Source organism: Alligator mississippiensis, chromosome 2 (genome assembly GCF_030867095.1).
Source record: "Alligator mississippiensis isolate rAllMis1 chromosome 2, rAllMis1, whole genome shotgun sequence".
NCBI lineage: Eukaryota > Metazoa > Chordata > Crocodylia > Alligatoridae > Alligator > Alligator mississippiensis.
Genome location: NC_081825.1, coordinates 94,853,722 through 94,871,646, shown reverse-complemented (window position 1 = coordinate 94,871,646; position 17,925 = coordinate 94,853,722). Strand labels below are relative to the sequence as shown.

General features: G+C 42.6%; 1 protein-coding gene across 1 annotated transcript in view; it reads right to left on the bottom strand.

Annotated features, from left to right (window-relative positions):
• The window catches only part of DCHS2 (dachsous cadherin-related 2), a 201,443-nt gene that overhangs the window by 72,481 nt on the left and 111,037 nt on the right, over positions 1-17,925 (bottom strand). The window contains exons 4-7 of the mRNA XM_006264105.4: positions 10,165-10,401; positions 6,925-7,941; positions 3,826-4,013; positions 3,490-3,589 (exon numbers count right to left, since the gene is read on the bottom strand). Coding sequence (XP_006264167.1) covers positions 3,490-3,589; positions 3,826-4,013; positions 6,925-7,941; positions 10,165-10,401 — 1,542 coding nt within the window. The remainder of the gene's footprint in view (positions 1-3,489; positions 3,590-3,825; positions 4,014-6,924; positions 7,942-10,164; positions 10,402-17,925) is intronic.

Genomic DNA, 17,925 nt, shown 5'->3' with positions numbered 1-17,925 from the left:
GCTCCTGCCTGCACCAGAGGAGAAGGGTGGGAGCAGGGGTGCAGCCACCTCTGCAGCTGGGGTGGCCACCCCCATGCCCCCTTTGTCAAATCCTAGGCCTCTGGATGTGATCCTTGCCACCCTCTGACAAGTTAACTATGTTACTAATGAGAATCATATCTATGCTAAATCTCACAGTATGAAAATATACCTAGATTTCAATCCTGAATGCTTGTTCTGACTTCTCCCCTTAAATAGCTGTTAGACATTTATGGTCAACTTATCTACATAATTTAATCTTTTTTTTAGTTGGAAATTCCTTAAGGGTGTTAAAAAAATTAAAAATTACTCAGTGACTGGCATCCCTGCAGAGCTTGGGAGCTACACAGCTGACACTGAGGCATGTAACTCTTGATCTTATGGCAATCTCTTAAAAGTTGAAAAAAATCACTGCTTTGCATACAGATTGCCAATTAACTTGAAACTTGTGTTTTTATAGGTACCAAAATTAATCACATTATATTTCTTTGTTGCACCAGCACTGAACAATAATCCAAGACCACAAAGTCCATCACTATTCTTGATTTTCTACTTTTAAATATAAGCCATGTAAGAATATAAGAATGTTACTAATAAATAGAAGAACAGATGTAAAAGGTCTTGAGCCTAATAATAAAACATTAGTATCAGAGAAGTTCAGCTGTCTCCACATTTCTTTAACTGCAAAATAGCTAGTTTCATGTTTGCAGGGTTTGGAAATTTTTACATTATTTTTAAGTTTTCTTTATCTGTTCAAATAAATCTATTCATTAGAGTATATTTTTTTAATCTATATATTTGGCCTTTGTAGGGAGATTACGGCCAATCCTGCTTTAAGATAACCATTGATGGATGTGGTAGACTAAAACGCTTTAGACTAGAGTGTTTTTTTGAATGTCTGTACCACATGCATCATGCTTCAATGTGAGTTGCATTCTGCTACTATCCTAGATGCCCCTCACTGGGTAGCTTGTTAACCTTGGCTGGTGGTTGTCTGCTCTGAGCAAGTACCAGCCCAGCCCTGTCCCTGGGCTGTCACAGAGAGGACACAGAAAAGGCTTTGTCTCTTCCCAGCAAAACCCAGTATGGGGGTGCAGGAACAAAGCCTCTCTGCTGCATGGATCACCATCCTCCCAAGCCTGTGGGCTTCACATCCTCCCAAGTCTTGGTGGGGTTGGGTCCATGTGGCAGAGAGAAACTGGGTCAGTTTCTTTATCTGGACCCAGTTCCCAGTGTGGCAAAAAGCTGCCCAGGCAGCCCCATGCTACAGCTTCTGGCTGCAGCTGTCAATAGGCTGGGGCAGAAGGGGAAAGGAGCCTCCCCCTCACCCATGTGGGCTCCCCTCCCCAAGCCTCCTGACAACAGCAGCTAGGAGCTGCAATGCAGGGCTGGCTGGCTGGTTTTTCGCCAAACCAAAAAGGGAGCCCTCCTTGCCATGAGGCCCCCTCCCCGCACAGCTTACTGACTGGGGTCTCAGGAAGGTCGGGTCCGTGCGGCAGAGGGGGTTTCCTTCCCCCCTGCCCCAGTTCCTGGTGCAGCAAAAAGCTTGCCAGGCAGCCCTGTGCTGCAGGTGTCACAAAGCCGGGGCAGTTGGGGGGAAGGGGACCCCTCTGCCACATGGATTCAGCCAGGCTCCACCCCCTGAGATCTCAGTCAGCAAGCTGTGGCAAGGGGCTCCATTCCCTGCTTTTTTTATCCCAGCCTTTACTGACAGCTGCCAGGTGGGGTGGAGGGCGTAGGGAGCCATGCAGGAGCATTCCCCACCTGCTGGCCTTGCCCAGGACAGGCAGGCACTGAACCCCCACCATGTCTGTTCCAGTCATTCCTGCTCTAACTTATAACACTTTAAGTAAAGTGCAATAGTTATAGCACTTCTGCCAGGAGCTTATTGAACACCTGCTCTTAGCTAGGGAGAATCCACTGTATTGCTTAAGAGAAGGAAGGCTACAGAGATAAGGAGAGGGACAGCTATTCCAGGAAGAGTGGCTCTGCCTTTAGCAGTCTTGGATTGTTCTGACTGTACAAGATTGAGAGGCCTTGGCTGTTGCCTACTCAGCAGCTCCCACCACTTTCTTGATAGAGGGTATAATTTTTTGAAAATCTTCAGTTCAACCTAAAGGTGTTTACAGTCCTCTTTGGTCTCCTTCGAAGAAGTGACAATTTGGTTCCATATGTTTTAATTCTTAGACTCTTCTAATTATTACATAGTACTAAATAAAAGGTATTATTTTGCAGAGATAACTCTAACTACCTCTCTCTCTTTCAGAGTGAGAAGTAATGCACTTTTGTGGCACTTTCATTTTTATTCTTTACTTTGCAATAACAAATAATCATGACAAGTATAAACTGGTCAGGGCACAACGCTGAGTTCTAACTATTCAGAAAAGAGCTGTTGGAAAAATGTACAACTCAGAGACATAAGAGCTGTTTTCAATCAAATACTATATTTTATATATCAAATACTATAGATTGACAATACTAAGCATGAAAGATATGGACTCCTAGATCCTGTGATACAAAGCAGGGTATAAAAAAATTAAGTTATAGCATCTGTATGTGAACTCCTCACTGATAGTTTTTCAGAAATCAAATTTTATTCTTAACACATTTTGTATTCTTGGACAAATAATGTAGCAAAATTGGAGGACCTGTCATGTTTTCCTCATTGTTAGAAGTAAAGCAGTGTCCTACATAACAGATGAAGTACATTATGTCAGACACACAGAAAGAACACATCTACATCTCTAATCAACATTAATGTCCCACTCATTCTCTTGCTGAAATCTTAGATGGTTTTCCCACTGATTTCACTGGAAACTTAACTGGGGTGAGGTACTAATGGATGTATGGTGAAAATGAAAAGCAAGCAAGCAAGCAAACCAACATGTTTTCAGACTATTAAACAGTATGTAGAGAATCTGCTGCTAAATAAAAGGTGAAACATGAACTAAAGAACATAAGCGTCATTGCTCGCCCAGATTATTTTTTGATCCCTTTGATCGCTTTCTCAGACTGCTATGGACTCCTATAGCAAGAAGATTTTAAGTTGGTCATGGGAAAGAAGAGATCATTTTTCTTTTAAGATATTAAACAGTTGCCCATAACTGACTGAAACCTTAAACTGCGCTGTATATGCTTTTGGACAATTACAGTCTTAATCTTGCGTGAGCTGCAGTTTATAACAGCTCTGCCGCCATCCCTCACTGGGAACAACTAAGTTTCTGGGAAAACAAGAGAGAGGGTGAAGGGAAAGACAATGTCTGCTCATGCCTCCTCAAATATTGTGGTATGACCCAATTCCTATTTATAGTGTAAATGTAGCCAACTCCTGCTTTAAAGCCCCTTTACTGTGTTGGAATATTGTAATAGGGCATACGTCTAAATAAGAATGAAAGATTGCAAACTGGCTCCACTAATCCTTTCATTGCTTCAGTACCTTTTCTTTTGTGCGTCACAGTTATCAATTCTTACCTGGTGCTATTGAAAATAACACTATACCATTGTTTCCCGAATCAAGGTCCTTTGCAAACATAGTGGTGACAAGCATGCCTCCTGGTTGTCCTTCCAAAACCTGTCATCAAATAGCTTGTTTAGAAGTGCATATTACAAATGAAATTAGTGTTAAACTGAATGAATTCACCACAAAACAGTTTATTTCGGACTTTATTTCATTAAACCTAACACTGAAGTCTAAATTGAAATTAGTAGGGAAATCTCATTTACAATTCAAGTTTTATACCACAAGGTGGTACTCAAAACAACACTCTGGCTGATCTTTAGGAGGTCACTTAACTAGTTATTACAAACCTTGATATCTAGCTCTTTTCCAGATGGGATCTGAGGAAAGATAGGCTGATTATCATTGATGTCAGTAACTGAGATATATATGGTTGTTGTGGCATTAAGTCGTGGAACTCCATGGTCTGTCACTAGTATGACCAATTGGTGATGGGCTTGTTGTTCATGATCTAATGCAACACCATTTGTAATTTCACCTGATGAAAAAAGAAATGGAAGGAAAAAGGGACAGAAGTACTGAATTAACATAAATCATAATATATAATCTTAACATACTACATAAAATTCAGTGCAATGTACCTCACACAATGTAAAATAATGGTGCATACTGCATATAGCAAAACCCCAGCTAACTATATTTGCTCTCACAAAAACACTCAAATAATCCAAGTCTGATCATGTATTTCATGGTAATACTATGGTCTTCACAAGACCCAGGTCCCTGAATTTCATGTAATGGAACATCATACAGAATGGCTGCTTTAAAATAAACTATCTGGTGTTTTCTTCATTATATTCCAGGAATGAGAACATACAATGTAGCCCTTAACTCATGGGCAAATGGCCCTATCTTATCTTGACTGATCTTAAGGGTTAGAAAACTCTCAATACTGATGATAATTAGAAAACCTTACCTCCACCATACCCTGAGGCTGTAGGTCCCAGGGAACAAATCTGACAGTCTTCTCTCCAGATGTTCAACTGCACTCAAGCATATCTGATTTTTAAGTGACTGAAGATCTTCTGTTAGATTAACTCATATTATGCAATTTTGAGACCTTCTCTATTATACTCTCTCTCTGCTTACCTTTGAACTTTTGTAAGTCTATTCTAAGAGGCCTTGTTTTGAAACAGCAGTTTTATTTTGGAATTCTAGAACAGCTAGAAGATGGGAATGCAGGGCATTTGCAAAGTGCAGGTGTATCAAACTCATCTAGCCCTGTGGGTCAGGTGAGCTGCATGGGACCCGTCCACAGTTGGATGAACATTGCAGGGCCAGCCCTATGGGCTGGCTTGGGCCCATGGACCTCCACCCCAATTCCAGATCCAGTGCCCACAGTGCCTGCTTTGGCTGGATCAGGACATGAGCCGCACACAGCACCCACTCTGGCCTGATCAGGATGTGAGCCATGTTCAATGCAGGTCCTGTACTGATTGGAGTGGGCTCTGTGTGTAGGAGCCAAAGTGGGAGCTGGATCTGGCATGAGGGAGCCCATGGAACCACCTCCCCCACCCCGCCTCCCCATGTGTGATCCTGTGCCCGCTGTGGCTGGTCTGGAACTGCACTGCATGCAGAGCCTGCTCTGAACAGTCCAGGGCCCAAACTGCATGTGATGCCTGCCTAGGACCATCTGGAGTGGACATTGTGTGCAGCCATCAAGAGAGGGTGCCAAAGGTGCTGGATCCAGCATGTAGTAGAAGAAAGGTGTCCAAACTTGCCATGCACAGGGCCAGTACTGAGGGCTGGATGATATGGCTCTGCATGCTGAATCCAGCCTGCGGACCATATCTTTGACACCACGGCAGAGTGGAATCTCAGACTGCAGATTCGTGTCGTATAAGCTATCAGCAGGGATCCGGGTTTTTTGTTTCCCATGGAAAAATGGAATAAAACACAGATTCCCCCCTTACTGGAATAAAACAGGGATTTCTCATTTTAGCAGAGACACCCATGGATTTTGCAGCAAGGCCTTTGCAGTCTAGCAGAGTTCCAGCCTGCAGGGGGCTAGGGAAAGTGGGAGGAGGGCGGTCAGGCAGGGGAGCCATGTGCATGCACATGGCCACCAGGCAGCCTGTAAAGCAGCTCCCACAGGTAAGTGCAGGGGTGGGGAGCAGGGGAAGAGGCTCCCATAGGGAGGGAGGGAGGGAGTTGGGCAGGGCTGCAGCTGGGGCTGCTGCCCAGCCAGGCAGTGTGTGGAGCTTGGGGCCTGGGGAAACAATGCATGGCTACAGGGCCCAAGTGGAGAGTGGGACAGGGCCACAGGCGACTCACTCAGAGGATGGAGAGGGGTGGTGGGATGCAGCCATGGGTGGCATGCACTTGGGGGGCAGGGAGCAGTGGGGATCTGCACCCCCCAGATGTGTGCATGGAGCCGGGGTGGGGCAAGCTGCCCACTGTGGGCTCAGGCTTCCTCCCTGCTACCCTCCCCTGGGGCCCCTGTATTCCAGCTGGTGTGATCCAGTGCTGCAGGGTAGAGCACAGCTGTGCAGAAAAGCTCTTGCCGCTACAAGCTCTGTACTGCTGTGGTGATGCGTCCCCTGCACTCAGCAGCAGTGAGGGGCACAGCCCCATGCCACTGCCAACGCTGCCCCCGTGCACACAAGGGATGCATCACCAGGGTTGTGTGGAGCTCACAGCAGCAAGCAGCTCTCCTGCGCGGCCACGCTCTGCCCTGTACCACCAGGGTCACACATGTGGGCTGCAGAGGTCTGGGGGGAAGGGCAACAGGGTGGGAGCCTGAGTCTGCAGCGCTCACCCACTCCGCCCCTGCCCCATGTACAGATATTTATTTCTGAATAGCCAGTTATTTTGATGTTTGTTGGACTTACCTTTGTTGGGCTCAATTTTAACTTTCTATATTTGTGTTCTGATAAAATAGTAATTTGAGCTCCAGTGTCCAACTTGAACAAAGAGACAGTTAGCCATAGTCTGAAGTCAAGTAGAAGAAGACAGGGTAGATTTGCACCTTACAGGCTAACCACAGTGTGTGTGTGTGTGTGTGTGTGTGTTTACAAACTTGTGTGACCTGAAGCTCATGTCATCATGGGTTCACCCAGGGCAAGTCATCCCTGACATGATACATTTTAAGGCTTTAAATTAGGATACATATACACCAACCCAAGAAATCCACAATACTTTCTATTCCAGGGGGTCCCAAACGGCATCATGGCAGATTTAATTTTCATTATAACAATAATGGGCATTTAAGGGGTTAAAATATAAACCGTATGCTGGCAGGGGTAGGTGGGCAGCTGGTAAATCTGGAAGGAGGCATGCAATAAGAAAATGTTTGGGAACTTCTGTTCTAGCCTTTACACATTTTTCCCTTAGCAGAATGCTTTCTTCCAAAAGACATAGTAGGGAGATTACAAATCATGAAGTGTTACCTGTATTGGAATTAATTTTAAAATATTTTCCATCAGACAAAAGGAAATAGGAAAGTTGTCCATTTCTTCCAGAGTCTCTGTCAATCGCTGTGAAGATGCCAACCACCCCTCGGGGAACTGGACTTTCTTCAATTTCCAAAAAATAGATATCATGCAAGAACATGGGGGAATTGTCATTTTCATCCACAACATTAACTATCACGGACGTGCTTGCATTTTGCCTTGAGCTGTCCTCTGGGCTGCTGACAAGGGCTCTAAAACTGTACATCTGTGTAGATTCATAGTTTAGATGTTTCCGGAGGTAAATCCAGCCAGTTTCAGGGTTGATTCGAAATGCAGCAGAGTCTGTGCTAGGCTCTAGGGAATATATCATTGTGAAGGCAGTGTGCTCTGGATCTAGTGCATGGGCTTGAACTTGGAGAATTTTGGTATCTAGGGAAGATGTCTCTCTGATTTCCACTTGATATATCAAGTTTTCAAAAGTCAAAATCGAGCTCATCTTTTGCTCTTCAACAATCACTGTCAGTGTTAAAAGAGAAATCAAAGGAGGACTTCCATGGTCTTCAGCTGCTATGGGCAGAGTGTACTCTTTTTGCTTATCTGCAGACAGGGTTTTTGTGAGGTACACCACCCCAAGGCTTGGATCAATGTTAAATGTATTGGACTGCTTGCTTGCAATATTATATTTGACTAGGCCATTTAGCTCACTGTCTTTATCATCTGCATGAGCAATGTACAGAGCTGTGCCAGGTGGTGTGCTCTGTGATATAATTATTTTGTCAGACCCTGTAAGAAATACTGGGTGGTTGTCATTGACATCAATCACAGATATATTGACTTGGGTGCTACTGTAGACAAGAGAACTACCCAACTGAGACTGGACTGTGAGCACCATGACAGCCTGAGCTTCGTGGTCCAGCTTTTTTTTGGTGCGAATGATACCAAACTGTGGGTCAATATAAAATCTTCCATCAGGGTCACCAGAGGAAATTCTGTAAGAGATCACTTCTAAAGAATCTACAGATGGGCACAAAAACAAGCAATGTAAAAAAATATGCAACTGATAAATCTGAGTGCTTAACACAATATGCTGTTGAACATCTGTGAAGAGTGTATCTTGTTAGAATCAGCTGAACAAATGTGAACCTTCTTTACGGAGGCTTTTCTTTCCTGAGCTCTTCTTAATGTTTCTTTGTTCATATCCCTAAAGTGCTTTAGTAAAATGAATGCTACACAGCCTGGATCTGGCTGGATGCAGTTTATTCACTTACAAAGTGTTTGATTTTCACCTGATTTGTAGGCTAAATCTTTGTAGAGAGTTATGGCTCTCTTGTTTTCCTTTAATTACAAAGGATATTGAAAATCTCCTGTAAATCATATTTAACAGAATGAGTTCATTAAAAGCAGAGATTTCTGACAACCAGAATTGAAATATTGCATTATTCTGAAAGAACTGCATCTCATTGAGCTTCACTGTAAATGGACTTCTGTGACAACAGAGGCCAGGTACAAACACTACACTTTTACCAGTATAACTGATAGGAAACTGGTCTATACTCATAACAGAACAGGAGTTTAACACACAGGCTGCTGCAGATGTGGAAAAAAACCCAACCCAACAGTGCTTGACTTTTAGTTCAGTGTTCTCCTACACCAAGCATAGCGCATCCCCAAAAGAGGCATCACCTTAGCTTGACTCAGTTCACCCAAAATCTGCGTAGATCATGTGCTTCAGCAGGGCTTTTTGATGCTTTTTATCTAATAGTTGATTGAATCAGGTATTAGACAAAAGTGCCAAAAAAAGTCCTGCTGAAGCGCCCAATCTATACAGATACTGGGGAGCCAGGTCAAACTAACGTGCTTCCTCTTCCAGTAAAGCACTGTTTTGTTTTGTTTTCTTTTCTTTTGTTTTTCACATCTGTCAGCGCCCATGTAGACTGGGTTAAAAATGGAGAAACCTGGTCTAAGATTTCCAACCCCAACAAAGGGTGAGTGTGTGTTCTATTAGCTATCAGTCTAAACTACACCACTTACAGAAACCACATAACTTAAACTGATTCCATCTCAGGCTTTTTGAATGTCTGTACCTAGGCTGAAATTGCTATTTGTTCCACTGAAGTCTCTTTCCCATCTCTTCCCACTGAGACATGGCATATTAGCAAAATCACTCCAGGACCACAACAATGGCCCTAGTGGTAGCTCTTATAGCCAACATATTGTCCTTTTAAAGGGAAAAGTGGGTAGATCTAGTTGATAATGAATTCATACAAAACCCTTGTTCCTTTTCCTCTATATAGGGCTGCATCACTGATATGCTGCTTGGACACTTTGGGTAGGATTTCTAAGTCTGCATCACCAGCATTCAGCTTTAGCAGGATTTGAGCCCTTTAGTTCTAAAAATGATAAAGAAACAAAAAAGAATAAAATGGATCTAACCAAAAGAATGATACAAGATTACCAGAATTTCCCATTTAATTTGGGAAAGTTTTCTCATGAAGTAAGAAGCTGTCTAACACTGTTGCGCATTCTATTTATTCTCAACTACTGCTCAAGTACAGGCTTAATATGACTTTTTCATAACACACATCACACTTTAGCACATCAACTCCTCCCTGCACATTCACAATTGTGGTGCCCACCTCTACTAGTTTAACTAAGCTAGGTAACTGGGCAGCTGTTCTAGGTGCCAACTTGGGGAGAGGGGGGGAGGGAAGTGGCAAAAAAAATACTGCCACTGCAGACCCATAATCACGCCAACAGCACAACAGAAGCCAGAAGTTACTGCTATCCCCATGTGTTGCACCTACCCTGGGCACCTGGTTGCATTGGTACGCCTCTGCCTACCTCCCCACTCCTAAAGGTCATAGTCCATTTGGCAACTAAAGCTGTTGCTTATAAGGAAAAGTGGTATCAGGAACATATTTTTAATGTATTTTTAGCTGGCTTTAATGCCATTTAACAACTGGAAATATGGAAGTGGAAGTAGTAACAACTCTACAGATAACCTGTACAGGGTTCACAGTTGAGGAATCTCTGTTATAAAAGGCTTCTTTATATAGCAACTATAATACCAGTTAATTTAAACTTAAGCATACTTCTTTTATATTCTGTAAGCTTGGTATATTGAAAAAATAACACAAGAGCTAAAAAAACCCAGAGATTATCTGCATATGTCTCTATACCGGTTACAATAAAAAAAGGCTGTAATTTATGAGAATGTAATTTGAGGAGACAACTTACTTGTAGGTGCTCTTGCCTTTACAGTTCCAACAGGAGTGTCTTCAGGGACATCTTCAGGAACCAAAAAGGCATACCGTGGCTTCTCAAAAATAGCGGGTGCCAAAGTTGTCTGAAGGATGTTTATTTTGATGGCTGCATTAATGACAGAGGTAAGGCCACCACCATCCCGTGCAGAAACATTCAAAAACACCACAGTATGATCCAAATGGCTGAGAGATGATATTAAATAAATAATTCCTGAAAAATACACAATGAATAACAACATTGATATCATGCTATTTTTGAGCATATATTAGCTAAATGTCAAGTAGTCTCCATGTGCATTACAAAAATGAGAGAAATCTGAGATTTGAAAAAAAAAGCACAGCAAGGGGAAGATACATGTCTACACATGCAATTAATACACCTGAATTTTCTGTGCAGAAAATTCAAGCGCATTAAACTGCACCGACCACATGCATCTGAACGTGTTCCCATTGGGAGCAAATTTGCTCTTGAAGGAAGCAGTTCAGTTTAGAGCTGCTCCTGCCCTTCTCTCCCCTCCTACAACAGCCAGGGGGAGCTCCAGGCTCCCCCAGATGCCAGCCTCAGGCTGACACCGGGCACAGGGACTGCATGCAGAAGAGCTGTCTCAGCTGCCAGTCAGCTATCTGCCAACCATGTGGAGATCAGAACAGGTCCCAATCTCCACATAGCTGCCAAGCAGCTGCCTGCTAGCCAGGACAGCTCTCAGCCACGTGGAGATTGGGACAGGTTCCGATCTCCACGTAACTGGCAGGCAGTATCCCGCTGAACCAGGACAGCTCTCTCCACCCCCTGTAGCCCCCTGCTGCTTAGGCTGACCAGAAGCAATTTGCTCTCTGTCAGTGTCTATACACACACTTCAGCACATTAGTTTGAATATACCGATTTGTAGGACCAGTATCTATAGGTACTAGAAAGTGGCAGATTAGATTACTCTACTGTGAAGTAATTGCTGTGCGCATGTAAACAGTGACACTTTACTGCACATTAGATTAGTCTAACGTGCAATAAAACATCTCATGTACATGCACGCACAGGGACCCAAAACATGTTTATTTTGATTTTAGCAACAGTAGTTCAATGGTATTTGAACTAAGACTATCAAATTCTGTTCTTATTTATGCTAGTATAAATCAACAGTAACTTTCACTTATTTTAATGGAGTTGCTCTGGATTTTCAGAAGTGTGAAGGAGACAAATATGTGATCAGTAACAATATTTACTGAAAATAAATACTGAAATAAATACTGAAAATGAAAATAAATGCTGAGAATGAGAGGAAAACTAACTTGAATATGATGCAAGATTAAATTATTTTCTGAAACAAGAACATTTATTTAACTTTAAATAAATTATAGAAACACTCCATACACATAACTTCAGAAATAATAGACCCAAGAAAATACATGATATAGCCACAAAAAAATATATGAGTGCCATGGTGCCTATGGGAAACATTACAAGAGTGATCACTCACTCACTGATCATAGCTTTAGGGCAGCACATCCTTAACTAGTACTTGTGAAATTTGCTACACTGTACATTCGGCAGATTCAGTCCCTAGGCTATGACCTGCTTGCAGTTTTGCCTATCCATATGAGATAACTGTAATAAAAACAAAATTATTTGAAAATGGAATGGAATGCCTTTCCCAAAAAGACTGTCTTTGGGAGGATGATTCCTTAAAATAAAACAATTTTCAGCATTTGATTAGAATGGTATAAACTATTTTAAAAATATTTTCTTCTTATGGCAGGAACACACCTTTAATTACATGCAAACTATCCTTGTTCCCTTTTCATATAATATACATACAATAACACCTTTAGGATTGGCACCACTTCCAATGTAAAAGGCAGCATCATGAACATATAGGCTAACGTGTCTGTAACTCCTTCTTGCTTTCTTATATAACACAAACACCTCTTAACTCTAACAAGAGCTTTATTTAAGTGAAGAGCGTGAAGTCTGCATTATGGGCGTTACGTCTAAACATAATTCTGTATTGGATACTCATACAGGAAAGCCACTAGCCAAAATCAATACTTGTAATTCTTCTATAAGAGGAGTTAGTATTGGCTATTCGTTGTCCTCTACACGTCATTTTAAGATTTCTAAGTTAAGAAGCGATGGCCAAAACAAAACAATTAACCCATGGATTGTTATGAGATATTTGGTATAAAGGAAATAAACAGAATACCTAAGATCCAGGGAAGTGCCATATAAGGTATATTAAAGCAGCAGTGAGGCATATCAGAATGTTTGCCACGTTACAGATTGTATGCCTAAAGTACATTGTGAGCTGTGAGGCCAAAGATCAGGTGCCTTCAACCACCCAAAAAATGAAATAATGGCATTCAACAAGCTTTAGAATAATGCCCCCCATCATGATTTAGAAGCAGAGGGACATTGATATGTGAGATGCTCTAGGCACTTTAAAAAGCGGGGAGGAAAAAAAGGCAAAGATGAGTAAGACAGACTCCCTAACTTGCCTTTGCCTTCCCCCCTGCCTTCCACCCCACTGCTTTTTCCCCCCTCGCTTCCCTGCTCTACCTTCTGTTTTCCTAATTTCTACTTATTTACATTCTCACTGACATCCTGTCACACTTTTAGCTTCTTTCATTCCTTGCAGCCTCAGATCAGCAGAGACTTCCTACGCCTGAAGAAGAGTGATTGTACCCAAAAGCTTGCAAAGAACTTTTTTCCATCTACTCAGTTGGTCTAATAAAAGATATCACATCTACCCAAAGAACCTTACCTGCCTATACATTTTTGAAGCATCCCAGGACTAATGACAAGAGCACCCATTCCAAGAACATCTCAGGAGTCATGACAACAACATCTAGTGCACAGATCCTTTGCTGGCGGTATCTGGAGTACACGCACATGCTGGGGGCAACTACACGTGTGCTTTAATGAGCATTAGCCTATTTTAATGCACATTGGGCATCACTTAAAAACCATGCTCTTTAGTTAATGCACATTAAGCCAGGCTAATGTGCATTTTCCTGGTAGCTCACAATGGAAGACAATTTTACATGTGCCCCAGGGATGGGGGTGTATGGTGCCATGCTTTAATTAGAGCAGCTCCAAGAGCCACTCTAATGAAAAGTGATGCCGCATCTGGTGTATCAGCGTCCCTGCACTTCAACATGGCAGCAGGGGCACTTGAACTTAAGCTTCTTCAATGAGTTTTAGTTCAAACACCCCAGCCGCCATTTTTAAGCATGAGGACACTGATACAGAAGATGTAGAAGGCTACTGGACAGCAGTAATTGCCATGCTCCAGCAGCCTCCTCAGTCATGTATAGGCGTCCAGAGGTACTAGATTTAATGCATATTAACAAAAGCGCATTAATGCATATATAGACATGCCCAATGAGTAGTGCTGAGCTGTGGGGTCACAATGGCTTGAAATGCTCTTGACTCTGGTGGAGCCTAGCCCAGTGAACTATGTCATAAATCACAAATTTCTGGCTTTGGACCAATATCATGCATGGATTGTACAACATAAAAGTAGATGCTAAAGTGCTACTCAAAAGTGTGCTTGTGGAGTATCTGAGCTAAAACTTGCAGCAGTGTCAAAAAAAGGTAACATGCATTAATTCTGGATAAACCAAGTGCATGGGGTATACCTCAAGCAGTTCAACTGATGTAGGAAACTGATATTTATGCACTGTAGAAGGCTATATATGATAGCCATTTCTATATATTAATAGAAATATATAATAAGGTGCCTATAACCTAGGACTTTTTGTAGAAACCTGTGGAGACAGTAATTTATTTAAATAGCCTGGCAATTAATTTAAAACGCCTTTTCTGCTGAGTGCCATCTTCAGAGTTTTCTAGTTCACAAGACAGAAATATATATCTGGATAGTAATGGCATCTGAGTATTCCCCACTCTCAAGGCAGTGGCACTCTTTGACAAACAGAGGAGAAATTAGATTTAAGTCAGAGTATGTTAGAGGGATTAGGAGCTAAAGCACATGATTTAACTACAATATATTTGCTTGAAAACGCAGGTTGAATTGAAGCATTAACGTGAGAAAACAGATTTTTACGCAGAAGAATGGAAAATACATAAAATACTCATAAATATTCAAATGTACATTTAGTAAACTTTCCAATTATGCTGCCAGGATATTATAATAATGAACTGTCCCTTAGCGTGTTTAAAATATATTCTAGAGAGTACTCAAAATCAAGGAAGAATGTTTTCCACTAATAACAAAGGACATTTATGCCAGTGTGACAAACCACAGTAATAACTCAGCAAAGATACAGATGGATTCAGAATCCGTTGTTGATCCAGTTTCTACCCCAATACCAGATGTATTTCCAAGAAGCAACCTTATTATGGACTTTTTATTCTGTTTTGTCTTCTGACCATAACTGGGTTTTACCGATTAGTGAGAGAGCTCACTCTAGTTTTCTTTCAGGGACATCACATTTTGGCATTTCCTGAGGTAATTTGAGTAACTGTAGCTTGAAGGAAAAAGTTTTTAACCTTTTCCCAGAATGTAAATGTACCAATGTAGATTTTAAACACTGTTATTGTCATGAGATGGAATGATTTGGTGCTCCTATTTTTACTCTCAGCCACTTCAGTGGTGGCTATTTTTGTGTGGAATAAAACTAGTGAATGGTCCAAAAATTCTTTTACTTCAAACACTAAGACAGTGTTTGGCAACCTTTAAAAGCCATGGGCTGGAACAGTCTGGCTCCAGTCTAAAGTGGGCCATGTGGCTGTGACAGCACATCAGCGGCAGGGGTCTTTACCTACACCTATGCCAGGACCAGGCAGCTGGGAGCTGTGCCCCATCCCAGCTTCATGACTGCAGTGCAGGCCCAGCTGGAAGCTACCCAAGCTCAGCGCACGCCCTTGCTGCCCAGCCCCAGTGCAGATGTGGGCACAGGCAAAGCCCTCTGGCTTCATAGGCTGAATCCACGGCTTCCAGAGGTGGGATCCAGCCTGCAGAACCTGTCAGTGATCTCTGCATTAGGATATAAAAGTGAAGAGATTCTGAGGAAAGTCTTGATGTTGATATTCCTGAATTTTAAGGATTGAATAGCGATCTAGGCACTCTGTGACAACCAAGAGCATTCAAGGAATTCTGTAAGAAATGCCTAAGAATTGGAAATCCTCTCTGGCTGACCAAGATCAGCTACAAATTACACCCAAGCCAGCTAGCTACTGTACGAACTATCTACAAGGTGAAAGGAGGGACCACAAGTGTTTTATCTATTCTCTGGTCCCTCCCACTGCTCAACTGCTCCAAGAAAGGGGAAGCAAGCAGGTATACAGTGCCCTCTTAATCCTGTGTACTTGGGCCAGAGGTGGAAAGCGCCTATAGTGTCTGAAGAGAACTGCCAGATTCTCCATCTTTTGAAGTCTTCAGAACAAAAATGAATGACTTTCTGACAATATGCATGAGATATGTGATTTTGCAGGAGGTAAGTCTAGAGGCACAGACAGGAGAGCAACTCCTCATTGTAACAGACATTTACTGTTGGGTCCTAGGGGTTGGGGAATCGAATTGCTGTTTAGAGTAGCTAAAAGCCTGCAGCCACTCTCCCCTAGCAATGCCCTACACCCTCCCAGCCCTGGAGCTGTTTTCAGAATGGGAGGGGAGAAAGGCAGTGGAGGGAGTTCATTCTGGAGGTTGCCCAGATGGTGCTGGAGGGTGGAGCAGGTAGACTGGAGCCATCTGTGGGGGCTCCAATCCACCCACCCCACCCTCTGGCACCAGATGAAAAAAACCCAAACTAAACTCCCTCCATTCCCTTCCCCCATGGGCAACTGGTGCCTCCCAAGTCTGAGGGGGCACCAGCAGCTGATTGCCTACTGGTGGGGGGGTCCCCAGCAGCCAATCACAGACTGGGGGGGATCCCCCAGAAGCCGATCACTGACCAGGGGTGGAGGGGGGATCCCAGAAGTGCCGCTGACCCTTCTCTTGGCACCCCCATTCCCCGGCTGATGCCAATCTGGGGGGGAGGGGGCACTGGCCGATGCTTCTCTCAGCACTCCCACTTCCCAGCCAGTAAGGGACAATCTTGGGGGGGCATGTGACCCCCCCAAATATCCCCCTATGTGTCGTGTATGACTTCCCCCATTCCCATTCTGAAGACAGCACTGGGAGCAGGGCTGAGCTGTGCCAACCCAGCCCTGCTCCTGGAACATGCAGACACAAGTTACCAGCGGCACTCCATTTTGAAGCATCTTCATCTGAACCCTCACAAAATGCTAATAAAATAAGTCCTTGAGCTGCCTTTGAACACTAACCACACAAAACTAAATAAATCTCTCTGTCTACCTTGTACTGTGCACCTGCATAAAAGGATAGCCAGAATCAGTTCACAAAGACAGGGTTTCTTATGGTAGATACTTTTCACTATGGATCTGATTTTATGGTTCTGAATCCTATTGTGTAGCACCTTACTCTAAGATAGTTATGTAGGTCCTGTTGAGTTTCTGTAAAGTGCTATTCTTCAGAAGTAAGGGAGGGCAAAGCATCCTATGTAATTATTCACTGTTAAAGTGATCTAGTGTTCATCCTTAACATGAGAACATTGTGGAGGTTGATTTTCACAACACAGTCATGCAAATTAAAAGATACAAATTAGCATCCTCTAACTTGGGACAGCAACCTATGGCCATAGGCTGGATCTAGACTGCCAAGCAGTTTTTTCTGGCCTACAGAGCCACAATTTCATCAGAAATTCAACAGCAGAGGAATCAACAGCACTTTGATAGCAAGTGGCTGGATCAGAAACAGCAGCCCAACTTTGGACTAAGCTCCATGAATTCAGCATTTTCCTCCTAAAAGGCTGCTACCTCCTGATCCAACTGTAATAATGAAGTCTGGATTGAGACTGCAAATATTGTTAATTATCCCAGCAGCTTTCCAGATTTTTCTCATTACTTATAAAACTAAAAAGTACTGTAAAACAAATATATAACTCAGAGTAAAATCAACAGCTATTTTTAGCAGCATGAACTTGACTGATATGGTGACTAAACCAAAGCAATACTTCGTCAGTGAATACTGTTGGATTAGCCAACTGAAATGATCTGACAGCCAGCTCAGACAGGAGGCAGATGGCAAAAAGGAATATTCAGTTTAATCACCCAACCTCACCTTCAAATCTAGCAGCTGAACTCAATCAATATTCTGTAGACCAATGCTCATCTCCAGTGACCTATTCAGAATATGTTTTTAATCTGCCTAGGATTTTAACTCATAAACACTGCGAATTAAGTACATCTTCAGTGTTAAACATGTGACAAGTTAGTTACTATGTTACAACAATTACATGCTGGGCAGGACTAGCAAACAAGAGGAGACCCCTTGACAGAAAGGAGTGGGTAGAGTCCAGAGCCTTTGATTCAGCACCAAGAGCATTGCTGCCTTGGAGGAATGATGTAGGCACTTCTATTTGCCATTTATCACATTTCTAACTTAAGTGACTCAGTGCCTATTTCTGCTTTTTTATAATCTCTGAATAAAAAAATTAGGTTTCAGGTTTATCATTTTAACTGTATACAAGATGCACCTGTTTTAGTGGAGTGATTTTCTTGATAGTAACCATGGCAACACTTTTCAAAATACAGCATATAAAGAAAGAGCTTAATAACTACCAGAGGAGAAAAAGCTTTTGGGGATGGATGGGGAGGGGGCATTATAAATTTCACTTACGTTCTCTCTGCTATAACAGACACAGTCCTACTTTGAAA